General features: G+C 27.9%; 1 protein-coding gene across 4 annotated transcripts in view; it reads left to right on the top strand.

The window, feature by feature from the left end:
- Positions 1–21,246, top strand: part of LOC107438721 (potassium channel subfamily T member 2) — a 497,563-nt gene that overhangs the window by 241,793 nt on the left and 234,524 nt on the right. The window contains exons 1-2 of one of the 4 annotated variants that reach the window (XM_043041898.2): positions 6,097–6,457; positions 12,129–12,415. The exons of 2 other annotated variants lie outside the window; for them this stretch is intronic. In XM_043041898.2, the coding sequence (XP_042897832.1) occupies positions 12,138–12,415 (278 nt within the window). In that variant the 5' untranslated portion in view covers positions 6,097–6,457; positions 12,129–12,137. Of the gene's footprint in view, positions 1–6,096; positions 6,528–12,128; positions 12,416–21,246 lie in introns of those variants that run through there. One more of the 4 variants, XM_071179914.1, reaches the window with a different exon arrangement.

The raw sequence follows: 21,246 nt of genomic DNA, 5'->3' as shown, positions 1-21,246 counted from the left end.
TTAGATAAAATATTTTTTAGTATATAAGCTTAAGTGCATTATACAATGGGAAATTTATAAGAATGGTTAGAATCATGTGCATATTTAAAGTGATCACATCTGTTTATCTCTGTATTTTCAAAATTGAAAATGGTTGATAAAATATCGGAAAAGGAACTATTGCCTTTATAGTGGTTTATATTTTTGTCAAAAATAAGTTCACTATGGGTTCACAAGAGTGTTATGGGGTAAACTAACCAGTGAAGGAACACTTAAGCTTCGCTTGCCTTTTAAAAAATCATATTAATTTCAAAATTCGTAATTTTAGTTAAATGACAGTGTCAACATATTTGTTATTAATTGCAAATTATGTTAAAAAAATTGTAGAGAACTTACATAATATTGTTTTAAAGTTTTGGAGGTTCAAATAACAAGTAGTAAGAAGACCAAGTGAAGGAACAGCTCTTACCAGTGAATGAACACCCAGTAAAGGAACACATAATTTTGGTTATTTTTTAATGCTCTTTATGAATTTATAAGTCATACAAATATTTAAAAACAAGCCTATTCTTGAAATTATAACATATAAATACTTGGAAAATGCTAACTTTTTTTAATAATCATGAATTGAAAATTAAAGTGTCAACATATTAACACATTCACTGGGAAATCTGTGCCCAGTAAAGGAACACGCCTGTTCCCTCACTGGTTAGAAGTTGTTTATCGTATTTTTAACATACTTTTGATGCGGAACATCTCTAAAGGTACAAGAAAATTAAAGTTCATATTTTATTTTATTAAACTTTGAAAAAGGAAGACTTGTTCCCTCACAGGTTTTTCATCGTTTGGTGATCCAGTGAATAAACACCCCCTTATCTCAGTACTTTGTTATGCTATGATGCTTGAAAAAAAAAATGTAACTTCAATAACTATATTTTGAATTCTCCTTCTCACAGTAAGAAAAATAAAACTATTACATGCAATTAATTCCACTTAAAACATATAAATACAAACACTTGTCTTATAGTTTTTTCAAAGAAACAAGGTGTTGAAGAGAAGTCTATTTGACCAGGTAATCCAAAACATTGCTAGATGACTTCTTATTGTTTGGCAGTAAGCTATTGTTACCAATCAATCTAGAGAAAAACTTTCAAATTCTTATTTTTAATCAATATATATGAAATGTTCCTTCACTGGGTAGTGTTCCTTCACTGGTTGGTTTGCTACGTAAGAAATATTTTTCTGCATCATCCTACTGAAAATTGTTTGTATTTAAATGTCTCTTTCGATTCATGTAAAACATTATATTTTAGTTCAACAATTTCATTATTCATCTCATTTTGAAATTATGGAAAGATTAAAACATCATGGACACTTCAGAAACTTTTCAAATGTTTATGATGTTCAATTTTGGATGTCAAAATAGTCTTGAAGTAAAATTTACAAGACAAAAAAGGCAGGGTAATTAATTTGCCTAGAGAAATCGGAATGATAAGTGAGCTAACTGACAAAGCGGTTTAGAAGGAGGAAAAATAAATACCTCAATTTTCATAATAGTAACATAAAAACCGTGGTGGCTCAGGGGATAGAGAGCTCGCCTCTCAATGAGGTAAACAGGGTTCGAATTCCAGCGATGTCCGGTTGATACGAAATCCGCACCCGGCTCGCACTAGCCACAGCGCAATGTAAAATATTCTCAGTGGTATATGGATCATGGGTTAGAGTCCTCTTTTCCGTCAGACTAACCGGAGGAGATTTTCGAAGCTTTTCTCTCCACGTAACGCAAATTTTCTTGATTCAAAAGTTCCCTTGTCTTCTGGATTGAGTTCAAAATTACAAGGCAACGGAGTTTAACTTCATCAGTCGTAAACCCGAAATTGAGTCGGCTGTTCAACGACGATTATAAAATAAAATAGGAAGGTAAACTCATAGTGTATCAGTTCAAAAACGAATAAAAACTTGATGGGCATTTTAGCTAATCAAGAAAAAAAGTAAAAATTTTGTTTGCAAGATTTCATCTTCTCAGCCATGAAAGCGAGTTAATAAAAACGTTATGAAAATACAAGTTATTATAAGAAAAATTGGGAGTTATTAATAAATGCCAAGAAAATATCAATAGAGTGAAATTTCTATAAATTGCCATAATTTTGTCCAAAATACATGTTCCAAGCTTGCGTGATATCACCTTTCTGAATTAAATTCTCTCAGATTCATTCATCAGAAGTAAATGCTCAGGAAGGGCGGCGAATATAAATTAACTTCCGCGCAGTTTGGCGACCAAATTCTTGGCACGAAAAGACTTAACTTTCATTATAAGTTTCTTTCGACTTCTCATGCATGCAGGATGTCCATATTCAAATGGTGTACCTAATTACGCTTGATGTATCTCATTTGCAACGTTGTTATAAATATTAATGGAAATTTCTTTCACGAAAACAACCATTCTCGAAATAAAAATGTCTTTTTTTTTAGGAATTTTTTTCTTTTCAAATTTTAAGCACATCGTTAGCCTTTACTATATTTTAATTGTAAAAAAATGCTAATTCAAAGAAATAGTAAGAATAATTAACTGAGTTTCCTGTACCCTGCTGTGATGTTAACTCTATTGTCATATTAAGTTAATACTAGTTAAGTTTAAGTTTGATACACAACCGAATAATTAAAAATTAATCAAATTAATTGATAAAAGATTAGTGAATGCTCATTTTTAATAAATTTTATTTACCGATTTGTCCATACTTTTTAATTAAATTTATTATAAATTTTTACAATTACTTGTTTCGAATTTTCAGCAATGTATTTCATATTACTAAAGTATTAGAATTTAATTGGACAAAACATATCTAACTTAAAAAAAATAAGGAGTAGAAATTATTTCTTTGATCATATTTTTTGCGTTATGCCCACAAAATATAATTTAATTGGAGAATAAAATAAATGCAGTTAGTTTAAATATTGATTAAAGTGTCAATTGAAATTTTAGTGCATGTACACTAAGATAATAGTATAGTCAAATATACCTAGATATGGGAAATTTTTCCCTTTTGTTAGCCCACTGGGAACACCAAAAAGCTCGGAACTTTTTACCGAAGAGATTTGATAATGATTTCAGTAAAGTTAACAATGAAATATGGCTTTATAATATACGATAAAATTTTGAAAATATGGGTACATTCAGTAATTTTTCATGATACCTTAGAGCATGACATAAAAACCATTTTTTCGATTCAATTTACTTTTCAGTTTTGTATTTTTTACTAAATTTCTAGTAGTAAGAGCCATAACTCAGAATACCAAAGTTTCTGATAAACCTATAGCAAATGAATCGAAAAATTACCAAATAAATGGTTTAAGTATCGTACATTTTGGTTTTATTAGTCACAAATATGTTTGTTTTCATATCAGAAATATCATTAATATGAAGTACGGTAACTTTAACAGATTTTTGTTTTTACTCCGTATGATGAGTGATGTTTTTTTGTAGTATGTGAAAAATGAAAATTAACCATAAGATGAAATGTGTGTAATTAGTTTTATATTTATAAAGGTTTCAATTAATTTTTAATCCAAAATCAAAATTTCAACATTCATTTAAGCATAAATTTCAATATTAATGTGAGACTGTTATCAATGCTGGACAATGATTAACTATAATATCATTTAAATTTGCTGAAAACTTGATAAAGCATTGACCGTTGTACCATGTAATCAAATTTAGGAATATATTAATTTAACTGGTAGTAAGTTAAACTTTCACCTCATCAATGTTGCTGGAAATTTCAATGGTTTTCAATGGTTTATGGTTCAACGTTGTACTGATTTCTCTGAGTGTTTACTTCTTTGTTTTAAAGCTACCGTATTTTCTGTAATAACAAAGGTGAAAAGGATGCTTTATTATAGCGGTATAGATTTTATTTTCATTACTCTTCACGTTTACGATAAAGCATATATAATACCACAAACAATACTACTTTTTGCTATTTTAAGTATTCAAGGTTTCACTTAATCTTTGCAATTTAATTTTTCTGATATTTTATTGAAGTTGAAGTTCTATATTTATTACCATTTCTTCTTTATTTTATGAATATGAAAAAAAACTAGACTCTCTTGTCTATAGTTGGGCTCAAAATTGACTCAATATGGGTCCTATGAGAACATGCACATAGGGACAAATTTTAGAATGTCTAGATTTTTTAAATATTGGTCCTAGAAGGACTTTCAATATTAGAACAAGATTTAGAATCGTGGTCCATTATTGAAGCCCATTGCAGGGTCAACATTTAAAAATCTACATATCAAAATATTCACCCAGCATTATAATTCTATGAGGGACCTAAACAGAAAGGAATCGTGGTTCAATGTTTTAATTAATTTAATTGAAACTGATTTTTATTTTAATTAAAATTAAATTTATTGTCTTTGAAGTGGCGACTTAATATTATTTTAATTTTATTGATTTAATCTAGCTCATTAAATTTTGCAATTGATGTTTTGTTAAATGTTAAAAAATATATTTGATGTTTTGTTAAAAAATATATTTTTAGAAGTTATATAGGGAGAAAAATAGGTATGTATTTCTCAATTTTTAGATTTTATGCATTTTCAATGAATCTTAAATGTCATCTCGGAAAATAAGTTAAAGAACTGTTTTTTGTATATTGGTTTTCAATAGATCTCTTATTTTGACATAATTCGATAGTACACATAATATATGATAAAATATTTCCATACAAGTTTAGTTAAAATTCATTCGTAAACAAAACAATCATTTTGCATTGGAGTTGAATGGGTGAAATAAGTTTCTAAGGACTCAAAACAGCGTTTGCATTCTCTGAACCTTCCGTTACTCCTTTCGGATTTATTTAATTCATTGTTAAATTCAATTCATTGTTAATAACTTCAAAAATATGATTCATTCGTTTTGCCGCCAATTGCTTAATATTTTTAAGGAAAAATATTAAACAATTCTCCATGCAACGGAAATTGCTTTATTTCAGAAAGAGAAGAAAATTCAATTATTAAAGCCCATGTTTCTTATGTGATTCCTAAGCTAAATGACTGAATGTAATTCTTATGTGATTCTTAAATTGAATGATTGAATGCGATTCTTAAATTATTCTTTAACTGAATGTTTTCTTGAGCAATATTTCTTATACTAAAAAGTTAATTAAAATCAAAACTAGTAATAGTTTTAAATATTAAGAAGTCCTCTAAAAATTCTGATACTACTTAGTAGACTTTGACAATTACGCTTAATTTTAAACTAAAATATATATGCAAAGATGCCCAAAATGTCTCCTTAAACGTGAATTTTAAAATATGTTTTTTGTGAACTACTAAAAAAAATGTGTTTTTATTCAAAAAATATTAATCCAATTAGAATTGCTTCAAAATTATTTAAACAAGGAGACTGATTTGCTTTCAATTACAACTACTATTTTTACCCATAAGAGAAAATAAAGAATAATTTTACTTATTTATTTAAAAATTTCTTTTGTTTAAATTAATAGCAGTGAAAAACATAAACTTCATTTTCATTAATACAGAAATGCATAAATGAATTTGTTCCATCTATACTTCAATTCCAAATTTATTCCATTTACATAATAGAAAACTTTAAATCAAATATTCAAAAGCATCTAATTAGATGCTTTTATTACTTATCAAAGGTATTTCAATTTAGCAAAATGAAATAAAATAAATAGTTTAAAAACCGTGATACATAATTCATTCATTTCTCCTTTCTAAAATATGAAATAGGAAATTAGAACTGGCGTTTGAACCTTTTCAATACCCTTTAACTTTAATCTTAAATTTAACAAGTAAAGCAATAATGAACTTCATTTAGATTTTATTACTGCGTTTTAAATTTCTCAATCGATAGCCATACTTCCCCAAACATTTACTCAGTCACCACCAAAATCTATTTCTTTTCTTTTTTTATCACATTCTACCATTCTAACAGGAATCGAGAATTCTTAATCACTTTTCCTTTATACATTACGTCACAAGATCTTAGAGAAGAAAGTAAGTTGCATTGAAAATGCACATAAGTCAGGACAGCAACGTCTCCTAGCGGGTGAATTTGAAATCAGCTCAGTTTCCCCGAATATTTCTGCTTTCTGCTCTATGTGTTCAGACGCGAAGAAAGCGCGCGCTAGCGCTCTTCCTTGTTTTTATGTACGTGGCCATATGCTTAGGATTTATTATTATTGCTACGGATTTATGTGAATCCACCAGGAAAATTAAAAAAACATGAGTGTGAATGTTACGGATATGACTTTATTAACTTTATGGATTTCTTCCGTTTTCTGAGTTGTGATTATTTGGATTATTTTTGTGGAAAAGGGGAAAAGTTTTGCTTTTATAGCTATGACTTAACTTCCCAGTACTGAGGGAGTAAATAAACAAAAACGAACGCGGAAACTATTCATTAGATTGGAAAGGAAAAGAATGTTGTTTACAGTACCAACGTACGGTAAGGCCATGAGGCGCAAAATTAATCAGTATAATTGTGCGTCTGGTCCTTCCCCGTGGATATGTTTTTGGTAGTATGAATTGATACTTCCCTGCATGACTATACATACATTTATGCATGAATGCAAAATTCATTAAAGTATTGCATGCTTTTTTCCTACTTTAACGAATTTCGATTTACAAAGTTCTTTTGTATGATATGCACTGAATTATGATCAGTCCTATAATTTTAATTGCATGGATTTAGTTGGATGTTTTTCTTTTTAAAATAAAAACATAAAGCATCAAAAAATGGAATTTTCTTAAATTCTTTAAAAAAATAAAAAATGAAAATATAAATTTTATAGGAAAATAAATACATGTGAAAATTAAAAGTTAAATTCTACTTTTTTTAGAAAAGAAAAACAGACTAATTAATTATATATCTTTTTCGCTTGAATGTATTAAAATTCTATAAATAAAAACTCTTTAAATAAAATTTCGATAAATAAATTAATAGATTGTTAACAGTTAGTTTTTAATAATTAAAAGACTGTTAATTTTTAAAACACGTTCTCTAATCTTATAACATTAATCATTCTAATCAATTTTGATATATTTTATATCTCTATTACGTTGTTTTAATCTGTTATATGTTTAAATATTTTTTTCCATAATTTTTGTTCTTATTTCCTTTAAGAAACTTACAACAAATTTTAGTTTTAAAAACGAATTTAAAACTAAGTAATTTCGAAAGAAACATTAGATGTTCAAAAGTTAAGTTTCTAAAATTAATAAATTCGAAATTTTGTAAATCAAGTATGAACAGACAAAAATGAAGATAATAATAAAGTTTTTATTATTTTAATAGAAGATTTCCTACGCATGTGGCATTATTATATCGAAGAAACTCAACCAACCATTTTCATTTTAAATTAGTAATAACGAGGTGAACATAAAAAAAATTGTGAAAAAGGAAATTCAATAAGATTTTCATACTTGTTTTTCAGTGAATCTTCATTTATACAAGCTCATAATTATTAGAAATTTACAATTATAATACAGAAATATTTAACAGCTTTTCCACCTATATTCTTTTAAACCATTTAAAAAAATTAAAAGTATGCAACTGTTTTTGTGGTCTTGTCTTGTTAGTATTGCAATAATTTTGATTGTTTTTTAACAACTGTGAATGAAGCATGCTTGAATTGATTTCCCAATGAGTTGCATGGAATGTAAAAATTGCATCCAAAAGATATGATCTTTGAGTGGTGATTCCGAACCAATTAATTAAAAAGTCAAAATATTTATAATATTTAAGTTTGATACTTACTTTGAAGACAAACACGAGAAAAAAGGTACCATATCCATCGCTGCATCTTAATTGAAGCTATAAAAATATACGTATCATTAATAAAGAAAAAACATTTTATTAAAAACTATTATTTATTTATATGTAGTTGTTTTTTAATGCTTGAATTCTTAAAACAGGACATGATGAATTTAAAAAACGTAAAAGACATCGCTGTTTCGTAAACGAAGTCTATATAAGTATTATACAATCACAAACAGCTTGTAATTAGTTCCATGCACGTAGTTAAATATTCATGTTTTAATTGTGACCAAAAATAATCTAATTAGGTATGAGAATAACAAGGGATGAATAATCTAACAGCAGTGAGTTTGTAGACTTGGCAAAAATTTAAGCGACGCACTGTGTCTCATTCGATTCAACAGAAATCATCACGCATTTAAACCAGTGAGGTACTTTAGCAGGCAATACCTCACTGGTATAAATAGCTATGTCAAAAGTGTAAATAATCACAAATTTTTTGTACGTAAAATCCATTCAACTTCGGAACTATTAATTCTTCTGAGACGCATTATATTTTACTCAATTTAGTGTTACATAGGAAACAATACTTTACTTGTCTAGATAGCAATATTAGATCCGTAAATAGGTGCAAGTCAAGACATTGCATTGTTTGTACATAAAGCAATTTTAACTTCTATTATTTCTCTCATCACGCTGAATTTGCTAACTTTCAATTTAGCGTCAAAAAACGAAATGGAGCTCATATCCTAATCGTCTAGTCATGTAACTTCTCCATTTGACCTCTTTATCATCCGGCTACCCCGTTTCCTCTCTCGCGTCAAATCCCGTCTGTTAGATCATGCATTTTTTTACACTTACTAAGAGAAGGATACTTAAAAAGTTTTCCATTGATAAAAATTTCTTCTAAATGCCAGGTTTAAACCCCATTTTCACTATATCATATTTTACATTGAAACTCCCTTACACGTGAAAAATTAGGTCTAACACTTTCCATTGACAGCAGAATAGAAATAGTCTAATGTTCCGAGAGAATAGCTAAGTCTAATAATTTGAATGCCACCCCCTTTTGCTTAACCATAAAAGGAAAGTCATTAAGACTGACAGCTGAATAGAAATAGTCTAATGATCCGAGAGTACAGCATAGGCTAATGATCTGAGCTCCCTCCGCATTTTCTTTTGTGAAAAGAAACGTCACGAACAGCTTCATCGGCTAGCCGAATAGCAATTGTCTAATGATCCAAGAGTAATAGTCTAATAGCTTCAGCATTTTTAAAAATAGTTTTCAAATGTTTAAAAAAAGAGAGTGAGAGAGAATAAAGTTTCAACTGAATAATTACTTGATAAAATACTTAAAAAATGACCATGCTGGATAAGTTATATTTCACTGTGTGAAAATTTTTAGAAAAGAATCTGTTACTATGCATGTTCAAATGCCCCCCCCCCCTCCAACGATCGAAAAAAAACATAAGTTATTTCCGAACGAGCAACAAAATTGCGCTTCTTTCAACTACTGGTAATTGAATAGTAGAATGTTGGCATAAGTCTAAAATGTAGAATTTTTTAATTCCTAAAAATAAGATTTTCAAACCAATTGTATCATTGCAAAAATGTAGTATCTAAAAAAGTGTCTTTCCGCATCTGCTTTACGTATAAAAAAAAAACTAATAACCCCTACCATTGTCATTCAAACAGCAATAGTCTAATGATCTAACTGAGATCATTCGTTAGTCTTAAGATCTGAGAGACTCTGTCATCTGCTTTACGTGAACCGAAATAAGCTAATAACGTCTCTATTGTCATCCTAACAGCACTAGTTTAATGATCTGAGACTGTTGGATAGAGTTATGATCTGAATGCCACCTGTATCTGCTTTATGCGAAAAGGAAAGTTACAATCACCTTCCATTGTCAGCCGAATAATATTAGTCTAATAATCTGCGACCATTAAATAGTCTGACCACGCTTCTGCTTTACGTGAGCAGAAAAGTTACCAATACCTTCAATTGTTCTGCGAATAGCATTAGTCAAATGATCTGTTAGCATTGAATAACGGATAATAGCATTGAATAGCATAATGTATGCGAGCAGAAAGTCATCGATTTAGTTAATTAATGATTCTTATTTCTAATTACGATTATAAAAGCGTATCCAATTTATGTGGCTTGTATGGAATAGATCTGTCATTAATGTCAGTCGCTTGTAGAACTATCGGAAGTCATATATTTGAATTTTTATTTTTTTAAATTTAATTTGCTGTTTTTTTTTGCTAAAGAAGGAAAATTTATGTTAAACATGATATTTTAAAAAGAAGGATTTCTAATAAAGTTTATTTTTATCTACATAACTTAAATAAATTCAGTTATTTTCTAAAATATAGTTCCCGTAGGAGAAGTGAATTCAGAAAAGAAATGGTTATGGTTGAAATGGATTTTCGTAAAAAAACTGCAAATAATTTATAATATTAAATAAAGCGAATTCGGAGTAAAATTATTTTTATTATAAATCAAATCGAATTTTGTTTTTTCCTCGTGTATAAATAAAAAAGGCTACAATTTCGTTTTTGAATATTCCAAATTTATTAAATTTTATCTGTATTTATTAAGATAAGGAAACTTTATATATTCAGTATCTTAAAAAAATAATATACATAAATGGAGTTATGACGTACTAGATCTAACATGATTTTATTGTGATATTTTAACTTTAATATTAAGCTTTAGCGTAATTCAGGTACAAAACAACTTTAATTTTAACGGATGTAAAGCTGAACAATTAGGTCTATGCTACACTATTAAAAAGGGGACAAAAAATATTTTTTTTAAAAATCTATGTCATGTCATAAACATGAAAACACTTCCTGGTGTTAATTTATATTTATTTTTCTGACAATTTGACAATTTTGTCATAATTAATTCTTTCATTAAACTGCTCGTAAAATAGGTAAAAATTGCATTACAATATAAGCGTACATTAATTGAAAAAATACATATAAAAAAATACCACTCCTTATATCCGTAGCGTTAATAATGAGCGTTGATAATAAATGTTTCTCTTTTATTTCTAAATAAAATAAATTAGTTAAAAATAACTTTTTCTGAAAGTTTAGAAAGAGTAATATACAATTTTTTAAAAAAAATTTTTCCTTTTGCTTGATTTGTAGGTTTAACATTTTCTTTTAAAATACAATTTACCACGCTTTAAGTTTTATTCAAAAGCGTTAATTTGGTCCTACATTTATATGTTAAAATCATGATACATTTATAAAATTATCGTTCTAAAATCATAACGGTAACTAAAAACACTTATTTTTGTGACTGTAAAAGTGATTATAATTATATCTAGTGCATCATTAGCTATGTCAATGCCATAGCGATACAGGAAAAGAATAAAGATTAGGAAATTGATGCTTAGTACAAAGCGAAAATTATATTTTATATTATATCAATACTTGCAATTTCTTCTTTGAATTCTATGCTTGTTCAGAAGCAACTGAAATTATTATAGCATTTTTTTATCGTAACAAGTTTTTAAACAAGAAATGCAAACAGCAGATATGATAACTTACCAATAAAAATACGACTCTAAGAAATTTGCTGACATACAGTAAACGACATATTTTTTTAGGAAAACATTTATATTAATTGACTGTAAAGACACTTTATTTATTCAAAGTAACTTTTTTGGTATGTTTTGAATATATATTAGTCAATAACTATTTTTTTCTTCAAATTATAGAGGTGAAATTTACTTTTAGAAAAAAATAATGCCATTTAAAAGCTTGTTTTATTTTAACCTTTTTTAAGTAAAAGAAAACCCCTTATGAAAGCGTAATAAAACATGTCTACATAAAAAACGTTAAATTACATTGATATCTCTTATACAAAGTTTAAAATTATTACGATTTGCAAATATTATGTAACTTAGATAAATTGATCCATAAAAGTCGATATCACTACAAAAAGTCGATTTTACTCAATAGTTTTCTCGATAAAAAAAAAAAACAAAAAAAACACGCTAATTACGAAATTAAAGAAATAACTCGATGCCTTAAGTTTGAAAGTATGCATAAAAATTGAAAAAAAACCATAATAAACATGAACATGTAGAAAATAGATTTATAGTAGAAAAGAAAAGTTTTACTGTAAAAAATTATCTTAAAATGTAAAACAAGCACTGAAAAATAAAATCAAACAGATCACTGAAAACTACCCTTTAGCAATCGCCACTCAAAACCCCCATCATTAACGCATGTTTCCATGTCTTATACCAACCCCTAAATGTTTTTGTTTAAAATTATTATTATTATTATTTGAGTTATTCAACAACCAAAATGTGTGCAAATTCCACCCTATCTTCAGGCCGATGTCATGTCCAATCGTTGGTTTTTTCGTCGACCAAACAAGGATCCTTTTCGGATGACCACTTCACCACCAAAGTGGGTGGTGGACAGCTCTTCTTGTGGGGGTGACAAGAGGGATAGGGAGAGGTGTCTCCCGCCCACTACATTGCCGAGAATCGAACTGACCGCTTCAAGTCCGACGGCGGGGCATGTGCCCCCGCTGTCGCCAGTGAAAAATCTCGGGGTGCCTTCCTTAGTGTTGCAGACAACGGATAGTTTGGATAATATAGCGCCGCATATTCCAAGGTGATTGCTTTACATTTATGTATTCAACTGTAGCTTTATTTCATTGAAAAGTTTCTTGATTTCTTTTTTTTTTTTTTTCGTTTATAGTAAAATAATTTGTGTGCATTAATTTTCGACAAGGAACTCTTCAATAAAAAAAGATTCTGCTCTAAAAAATGCCTAAATTCGTATTTTAACATTTTTCTTAATTCTAGCAAGTACTTCAAACATTCATACAAAGCAATTAAAAATAAAACTGCAAATTCAGGGCAGCAACATTATCCATATTTCAGCCTTTTGACATATATAAGACACCCGCCTCCCTTTTGTATATTTTTTCTGCGCTCTAATTACAAGCAAAAATATATTTTGGTATTTCTAAATTATAAGAAATAGTCTGATAATTACTGAAAAAAATATCTGATTATCGGAATTATGTTTGTACTGAAATATAAAAAATTGTTAGAAAAATACATCATTTATATTCAAAAATGCGATTAAACAAATAATTGATTTTATAAATTAAAAAAATTTCAATGATAAAAATCTGTTTCTCATAAATCCAAATTGCTGCAAATAAGTGCAAATTTGAAACGTTATTGTTTGGACCTGAGCCGTGTTTGGAAGATTTTACCTTTAACTTACAAAAAGGCACCGATGCTTCATGCTGTATATCATAGTCATTAATTATTTAACTGCGAAATATAATATTTTTTACTTATTTTGTCCTAAATTAATTCCAAATAATGTTAAGTGGAGGAAATGTTTTATAAAAATTCTGTGTCAAAAGGCTAAAGAAATAGTCGCACTTAAATGCCGTAATATTCTTTAATTGCTATATTTGCATTGTTATAACTTCTTTACATTATAACGATTTTAATTTTAAAAATAAAAGTTCATGTTTTGCTAATTTTCTTATTTTTAGGACAATTTTGCACTTCTAATATTTTCTTCCTTATTATTTAGTACACTATAACCATAATTATTCAACTATATATTTTATTTTATAACCGTCGTTGAACAACCGACTTAATTTTTTTGGATTTACGTCTACTAATGTTCAACTCCGTAGCCTTTTAATTTTGAAGACAAGGGAACTTCTGTATTAAGTATTGGGAGAAATTTTCCTTCGTGAAGGACTTTTTTAAGAAACTAACTAGCATTTGCTCTACATGGAGAGAAAAACGAAGAAACCCTCCCACGGTTAACCTGATGACAAGGGGACTCTAACCTATGATCCATCTACCACTGAGGATATTTTACGGCAGCACTGTGGTCAGTGCGAGCTGGGTGCGAAGCTCTTATCCTCCAGTCATCGCTTGGATAAGAACCCGGTTCACCACATTGGAAGGTGAACGCTCTATGCTATATAATATATAATGCTATATAATATGCTATATAATATGCTATATATCTTAATACTATATAATATATAATTGAGAGCGAGTCCCCACCGCTCTCAATTATATATTAAGCTAATACAAATATTACTCTAATCATCCTTAGTAAATAGTTTAAGCTAAAACAGATCTAAGTTTCACATAAATTAAAATTTAGCCTACCAAAACAGTAACAATTCATTTGTATTCCTTAAAATATATTCAAATATTATTGAATATATTTTTTTTTACTCAATAATTAAATATCTCCTTTAATTTTTCTGCCTGAAAATTTAAAATTTTTGCAGAAAAAAATCGATAAAAAAAACACTTTAATACTTAAGTAATAATTATAATAAGATAATCTTTATTAATTTTAGTTTAATAACTTCATTTTTATTAATTAATGAATCTTCGTACATATAATTGATAAAAAATTTTCAAAAAAATATATCACTACCAAACCAAAGCATACTCAAACATCTTAAAACACCTATTTTATTTATTTTATACTTCAGAATGCTTTTTTCATAATGAAATAACATATGATATGCATATTAAATCAGTTTGCTTATATTTTCGTTCATGAATTTGTATTTTTTTCTTTACTAAAATTTTATTAATTTGTAAACAGTGTTAAAATTTTTAACTCTGTTTACTTATTAATTACTAAATATTAAATTATTCTAAAACGTATATTATACTTAACGCATATTAGACTTTTGAAAAATCCGAAATGAATGCTTTGTAGATAATTGATTTTAATAAATATTGTTTTTAGTGCTAAAATCTATTTTACGGCTTTTTCAGTTATTTTTCTCCAACATCAATGTAACACTTCTTCAACAATTTTAAAATTCGTATCAAACTGCGATCAAACGGCTTAGTACCTTAAAATAACGTTTAGAGATCAACTTATATTTTTGCCACAATGAACAATAACTGTCTTTATTCTTTTTAATAGGTAAATTACACAAAGCTTCTGCAGATAAATATTTCAAACAGCAGAGTTCACTCACGGGGCGGGAAAAAAATACGGTTTAGCGTTACTGCGCAAATTTAGGGCAACCTAATTCAAATAAGCCCAGGTTAAACCATATTATGTCAAAGTAAATGTCAATAACTACAAATTTGAACAATAAGTAGTCCCAAAATAAAGTGGTAGCAAATTTAAACCATATTACGGTTAACACGATCCAAAATTTCTAACTTCATTTGGATGTAATTAATCATTTTTTTTTTTGTCGTAAGCCTGATTTAGGCAGTGGGGTTGCGATTGTTCCTGTTTTTCAGTGGCGCCATCTATGGCCAGGAATTCGACTTCTGCCACGCCGTTCACGCAACCACAACCCGTTTAAAGGGCGGGACACATTCACACACAAAGGAGAAAGGACATTTGGAAAGGACACACACAGAGAGAAAAAAACATCCATGCCTTACCCGGGATTCGAACCCAGGACCTTTCTGATACAAGAACAGTTCCCTGCCCCCTACACAGACCGGTCGGCATCATTTGTAAAATCATTTTGAGTAAATTATAACTGATTTAAAAAAATTTTTGAGCAGAAGACATAAGTTGCCAGTAAGAGAATATACACTTCAAATGTGTGATAATTCATTACTGAATTGGTTTAAGATACATTAAATTGAAATTATGATCTGTGTATACAATTTTTTAAATCTAATTTAAACTTAAATATAAGAAGAATTTTATCAGTATAGTTTTCTTTTTCTAGTGTCGAAAAGACATTTTATTGCTATAAGCTCCACCTGTTTTGAGAGTAATTACTACTCCTCTACTTGCTACACTTTACTACACTTTAAATAATTCTGAATAAATTCAATTTTATATTTATTTCCAATGTAAAAAATATAAATTTTTTATTTATTTAACCAAAACAAAACTAAATATACATTAAAACATAAGAAATTCTTTATAAAATTCCTTAAAGCATCATTCCAGGTACATTTATTTGTAGTTCAAGTATTTATTTACGTGATATTTCCATCAAAAAGTTTTCTTTACTTTCGTATAACAAACGAAGTTTCAAAAAAGTGTAGTTTCATGAAATTTCAAGTAGATATTGGATGATAATATGTGGCTTGCCTAGAGACATAGTTTTTCTTTAACAAAAGAATATTTATTCTTCTCTTCTGAGAATTTTCCCTTAGAATTTTTTTGGAAAAAAACTTTGTGCTCAAGAGATTTAATAAGTAGAGCAGTGTTCTAGATCCTATAAAATATTTATTTTAGATTTTTTTTCCATTTATTAAAATAATAACTACAATCCTATACCAGTGCCAAATCCAGATCTATTTTTAAAATGAATATGAAATGCAGCGCATCCTATTTAATTTATTCTGAAGCACATAAATTTTGAAAATTTAGCAATTTGTTTTATTGCTTAAAAAAATGCTTTTAGTTTTATTTAAAATAGTGAAAGTACTACTTGTATCTGAACTATGACAAGAGATACGACTCGGTTAAGTCTTTTCTCCCATTAAACTTCAAAGCGATGCTAAAGTTTTGAATACTTTGTTTACGATTGGTTTTATTTTCGATATTTTAGCAATATGTATTAAAATGACATCCTTAAGAGCTTTTAGTCATGCATAAGTAAATTTTATTTAAACTTAAATGTGTCTCCAGGGAATGAAAAAACTCATTTATCAGGCATAAATGTTTTAAAAATAATGAAAATAGTATGTCATTTTGTCTTAAAAATAGCTGATTGCAAAAAGAAGCTAATTAACATTAAAGCATTATGTTTTCAGTGGTATCAAAATGTAAAAAGATATAAAATTTAAAAATTAAATTTTGTGTAAAGTATTTCAAAAGGTTTATGATTAAAATTTGTATACATTGCAAAAGATAAAATCACAAAAAAGCAAAGAAATTCGTAATTTTTAAAAACGATTTAACAGTGTGCTTCTGACTATATTTATGTTTATATAATTGTGTTATTAGCCATGCAATAAACAACAAATTAACTAATTTATTTGAAGCCTTGAATACTAAACCAAAATGACAAAGAGAACTTCGATTTTAATTTTCTTCATCAGTACCTCTGAAACACGCCTATTCATCATGGATTGCTTCATTATCTTTAATTAATTAAGTGCAAATTATTCTTTACACGTCTGAGAACGTCGTCACAATTTTTTTTTTTAAATTAGTAAATTATTCAGTGCAATAAATCCCGAAGGATTTTGGTAGAAAATTTTAACATGATACTCGTTTAATTCTAATACGCGAGTTTTGCACTGAGTTTGCATTATCTTTTCTTTTTTTTTAAATTAAGCTCCAGAAATTCATAATTTTTTTGAGAAATTCTTATTTGCACAAAAATAATAGCCATATTGATTGAATAAAGGTTAAACGTTTGAGTTTTTTTCACCTTCAAGAAAAGAAAGTGTTTTGAAGATGTTTTTAATATGATAGCGTAGAATCACTCGATTTCTGTTGGAAATATAATGATTTGTGGCCAGTATTAAAAAAAGACAAAAAGAATGGTGATGAATCTTTAAACAACGAATACAAAGATGTTTTTTTTTAAAAAAAGACTTGGCACTTTGTTATAATTTTAGAGAAGTAAGAAATATTTTGTTAAAAACAAAATGCTTATTTTAAAGTTTCCTGGTAATTCGCTGGACTATAAGTCTTAAAGGAAAGTATAAGCATTTTCAAGTAGAAATTCTCAAAATTGATCTGCAGAAAAAAACATGGTTTCATATTTTTCATTAGTTCAAGATAGTTGTAGGGATTAAGAAACTATTTAAAACTGCAAAAGTCTGGTAAAAACTTTACCAAAACAAAAAATATTGTTCTAAAATAAAAACAAAGACTTATTAAATGGCAATTAAGAACGAAATATATCACTGTTCCCAATAAACTTTTGTTTTCTAATTCATCCTCTGCAGGATAATCTACAATTATAATCTTCGTAGTAAATTATTGTTTCTAAAATTCGTTCACATTGAAATTTTTTTAATGTATGCAAATTTAATTTTAGGGAATAATATTTCCTTTAGATTGATCATTATTAAATATTATTTGCGATAATGTTATTAAGTACGAAAGGAAATTATGAATATTTTAGTTTCTATGCAAAAAAGCCACGTCCTAAATAAATGATTGATGATAATGAATAATTGATTAGATTTCCACGCATTAATCCGTTAAATATTATACCATAAATTTTACAGTAATATGTATTTAATTAGAGCAATTCAGTGATCTTAAGGTAATATTTTTGTAAAAATTACGGTTAATCGGATTTTTTGTTCTGTAAGATATTATGTAAAAAGAAATTTTACAGTAAAAATTAGCCAGTAGTTTTTACTGTAATTTAATCCAGAACTTTTTACAGTGTATTTCACCCAATATATGATATAATTAATGCAGACGATACTTTGTGAACTGATCGTTAAGACACGGTTCCTAGCAGATCACCGAAGTCAAGCATCACTGGCTGCGGTCAGTGTGCGGGTGGGTAACCACTTGGATCAGTCTGCGTAGGGACCGAGGGTGTGCGGTATTGGTCCTCGTTAAACTGTTCTACCGTAATGTGCTCGACTTCGCGCGCAGGTCGTCGGGCTACCGAAGCGGGGGTGCCATCCCCTCCGCTGAGGATCAAAATTGTGATGGCATGTCTTCGGATCATCCTCCGGGATGTTTCCCAGACCGTCGCCAATAGCCCATTGTGCAGCTCTAGTGCGACGTAAATTAACAACAACAACAACAAGCAGACGATACTTTAAAGTTACGAAGTTAGAGTCACTTTAACGTACTTTTAACTCTGAACTTCATTCCGTTAACTCGTTTTGTCGGATTTTAGTATTGATTCCAGAGATATTTCCTCATAAGTATATTAGTAATTTTGAGATTTAAAAACTCTTTATCTCCGTTTATAATGCCTTCTTACTCAGATGCAATTTCGCTCGATAATTAACTTAATATTTTTATTCAATTAAATAATGATAGCAATAAATTAAGCTATGATGTATAAAATTTTTTTTAACCATTTTGAAATTACAAAATCTGGAACTGAAAGAAAAAAAATGTTTAAATGGATCTAAGAAAATAAAAAATACGATAAAAATTTTCATCTTATTTCTTTATATAAAGTTATGAGTTTTCTTTTCTCTTTGTGCAATTAGTTCCAATATATGAACTAATGGCAAAAAATGTGAAATCTGCAGTCAGATAGTTTAAATGGTATTCTTATCTCCATTGGAAACTTATACATCGGATCTCGATTAATTCCCATCTCAATTTTGACTTCATAAATCCAAAACCATCGCTGAAAAGCAAGCTTAATTCTTCCGAGAAATATTTTTCGTATTTAATTTCATAGTTTAGTTGTACTTTTCCTGCATCAGTTTGTATTTTCTTAGTGTACTACAAAAAGAAAAAGTATTGCATCTTGATGAACTTAAAAATTCTAACATCATATTATATTGCAAAACTTTTAACCCATTTCAGGTTTTGTACTTTCTAAATCAAAGATAAATTAAATAAGGTCATTTTAGATAGAAATTATTGAAAATTCAGATTTTCAAAATGTTTATTTTATCAATATTCTTTCTTTTCATTTCGCAACCTTACACTTAATACATAACTCGTTTTAAATTCAAAAGATTTCCGAGATCCAAAATCTTTAAAAATCCTATAGACATTGAATCATTTTAATCTTACCTCATCATTTTAATCTAACCTTCTCATGTAAAAAACAGCACTATCGAAAAATATCTGAAGCATTAGAATAGAACGCAAGTCTTGTAGTACCTACATCACTAAAATAGTTCTTGACTTCAAAGTATAAATCATAAACAGAATTGATATAACTGCAATCATAATTTTATACAGTGTCACTTCACTGTTATTATTGGTGTTAAATATAGAACATAAATTTTTGTACATAATGAAGTCAAGCATGAAAAGTTCAGCATTAAGTATAGAAAATGATCCTAAAGCATAATCGTGAGAAAATTTAATTCTCTAATGATTCCTAACATAGCATGTGCTATTTTTGTGCGTGATAAAATTAGCTTACTTTTATAATATTTCGACATGAAATATCTATTTTTATCGCAAGCGTTGTATTAATGTAGGAAAAAATAATTTCAGGTTATTGTCCCTTATAAACTATAACGAACGAAGTTTCCAGTTTTTATGTTATATTATTTTTAAATTTAGCTTGCAGGTTTCTGCGTTGCATGTTTTTTTTAAATAAAAAAACAATCAAACGAAAAGCTTTACCATGTTTAAAGGGACTATCAATTTTTTTGTAATGGTATATTAGGAAAATGTCGCACTTTAATGTTTCGTTTTTGCATAGTACTTTTAATAGTATAAATTGTATGAAACAATTCACGTTGACGGGAAGTGTGTTTCTCTGTAATCTGAGAGTGTAATTTGAACAGTTATATTTTGAATTAAGTTTATATTGCAATAAAAAATTGTCTTGATTTTTTTTACAATAAATTTCTTATTCATAACATTCAAAATATACTTGCAAGAAAAGTAATAAAACACATATATTTCATGGAATCAATTTAAACAAGAAAAATACATTAATGCAAGAATATGAAGAAAATAAAAACAAGAATCAACACCAATTTCCTGCAATTAACAACTTTTATAGACTATTTCAGTAATAAATATGAGACTTAAAAATTGTCGAAAATGCGATTTTCTATAAACATAAAACACAATTGCTGCATCGGATATGAGGTTAGATCAATTAAAGTTCATGTTTTATTAAAAACCTTACTTTTAGTACAAAATCGTGTTCATTTTCTAAGCATATTATACGTAAATATTCATGTAAAATGTGACATAGTAGTTGTTGTAAATATGTATAAATAAGGCTATTTGTCTTGATTTAAAATGTGCTTCCAATACGAAACAGATTTTTTTTCCTGCAATGTTTTTACTTTCTGTATACTTTGAAATTTTTTTCAGGGTAAATTTCATCATTTCAGCCTAAATTTAAGAAAATAATTTTTTTTTAAATAGTACATTTTTTAATAGTATTACTATCTTGTACATTTTTTCAATGAACACTAGCAAGCAGATATAATTAGAGCCAATATATAGATTTGTTTTAACCTTTTTATTCTAAAACATTATTTTTAATACTAAAATTGTTTTCAATGCTTCTTAAAATTTAAATGTGTAAAAATTTAATAGCATCATTTTTCAATACTTTGAATATTTAAATTATGCTATTTAAAAGCACTCATACATTTGCATTTCAGTTTAAATGACTAAAATTTATCATTTAGATCAGAAATATATTTATGAAAGTGTTTAACATCAATGTACTAAGATTGCTTTGGTTCAATTAATTAACCTAAATTAATTAACATCTTATGTAACTTGAAATACTTTTAGGTAACACAATTTTAATTATCGAAATATGGTTAAATAGAATACATTCAAATAAAATATTTACTGAGAAGTTGATG

This window comes from Parasteatoda tepidariorum, chromosome 1 (genome assembly GCF_043381705.1).
Source record: "Parasteatoda tepidariorum isolate YZ-2023 chromosome 1, CAS_Ptep_4.0, whole genome shotgun sequence".
NCBI classification, from domain to species: Eukaryota; Metazoa; Arthropoda; class Arachnida; order Araneae; family Theridiidae; genus Parasteatoda; species Parasteatoda tepidariorum.
The sequence above is the reverse complement of the archived record's forward strand: the minus strand, read 5'-3'. Positions and strand labels throughout refer to the sequence as shown.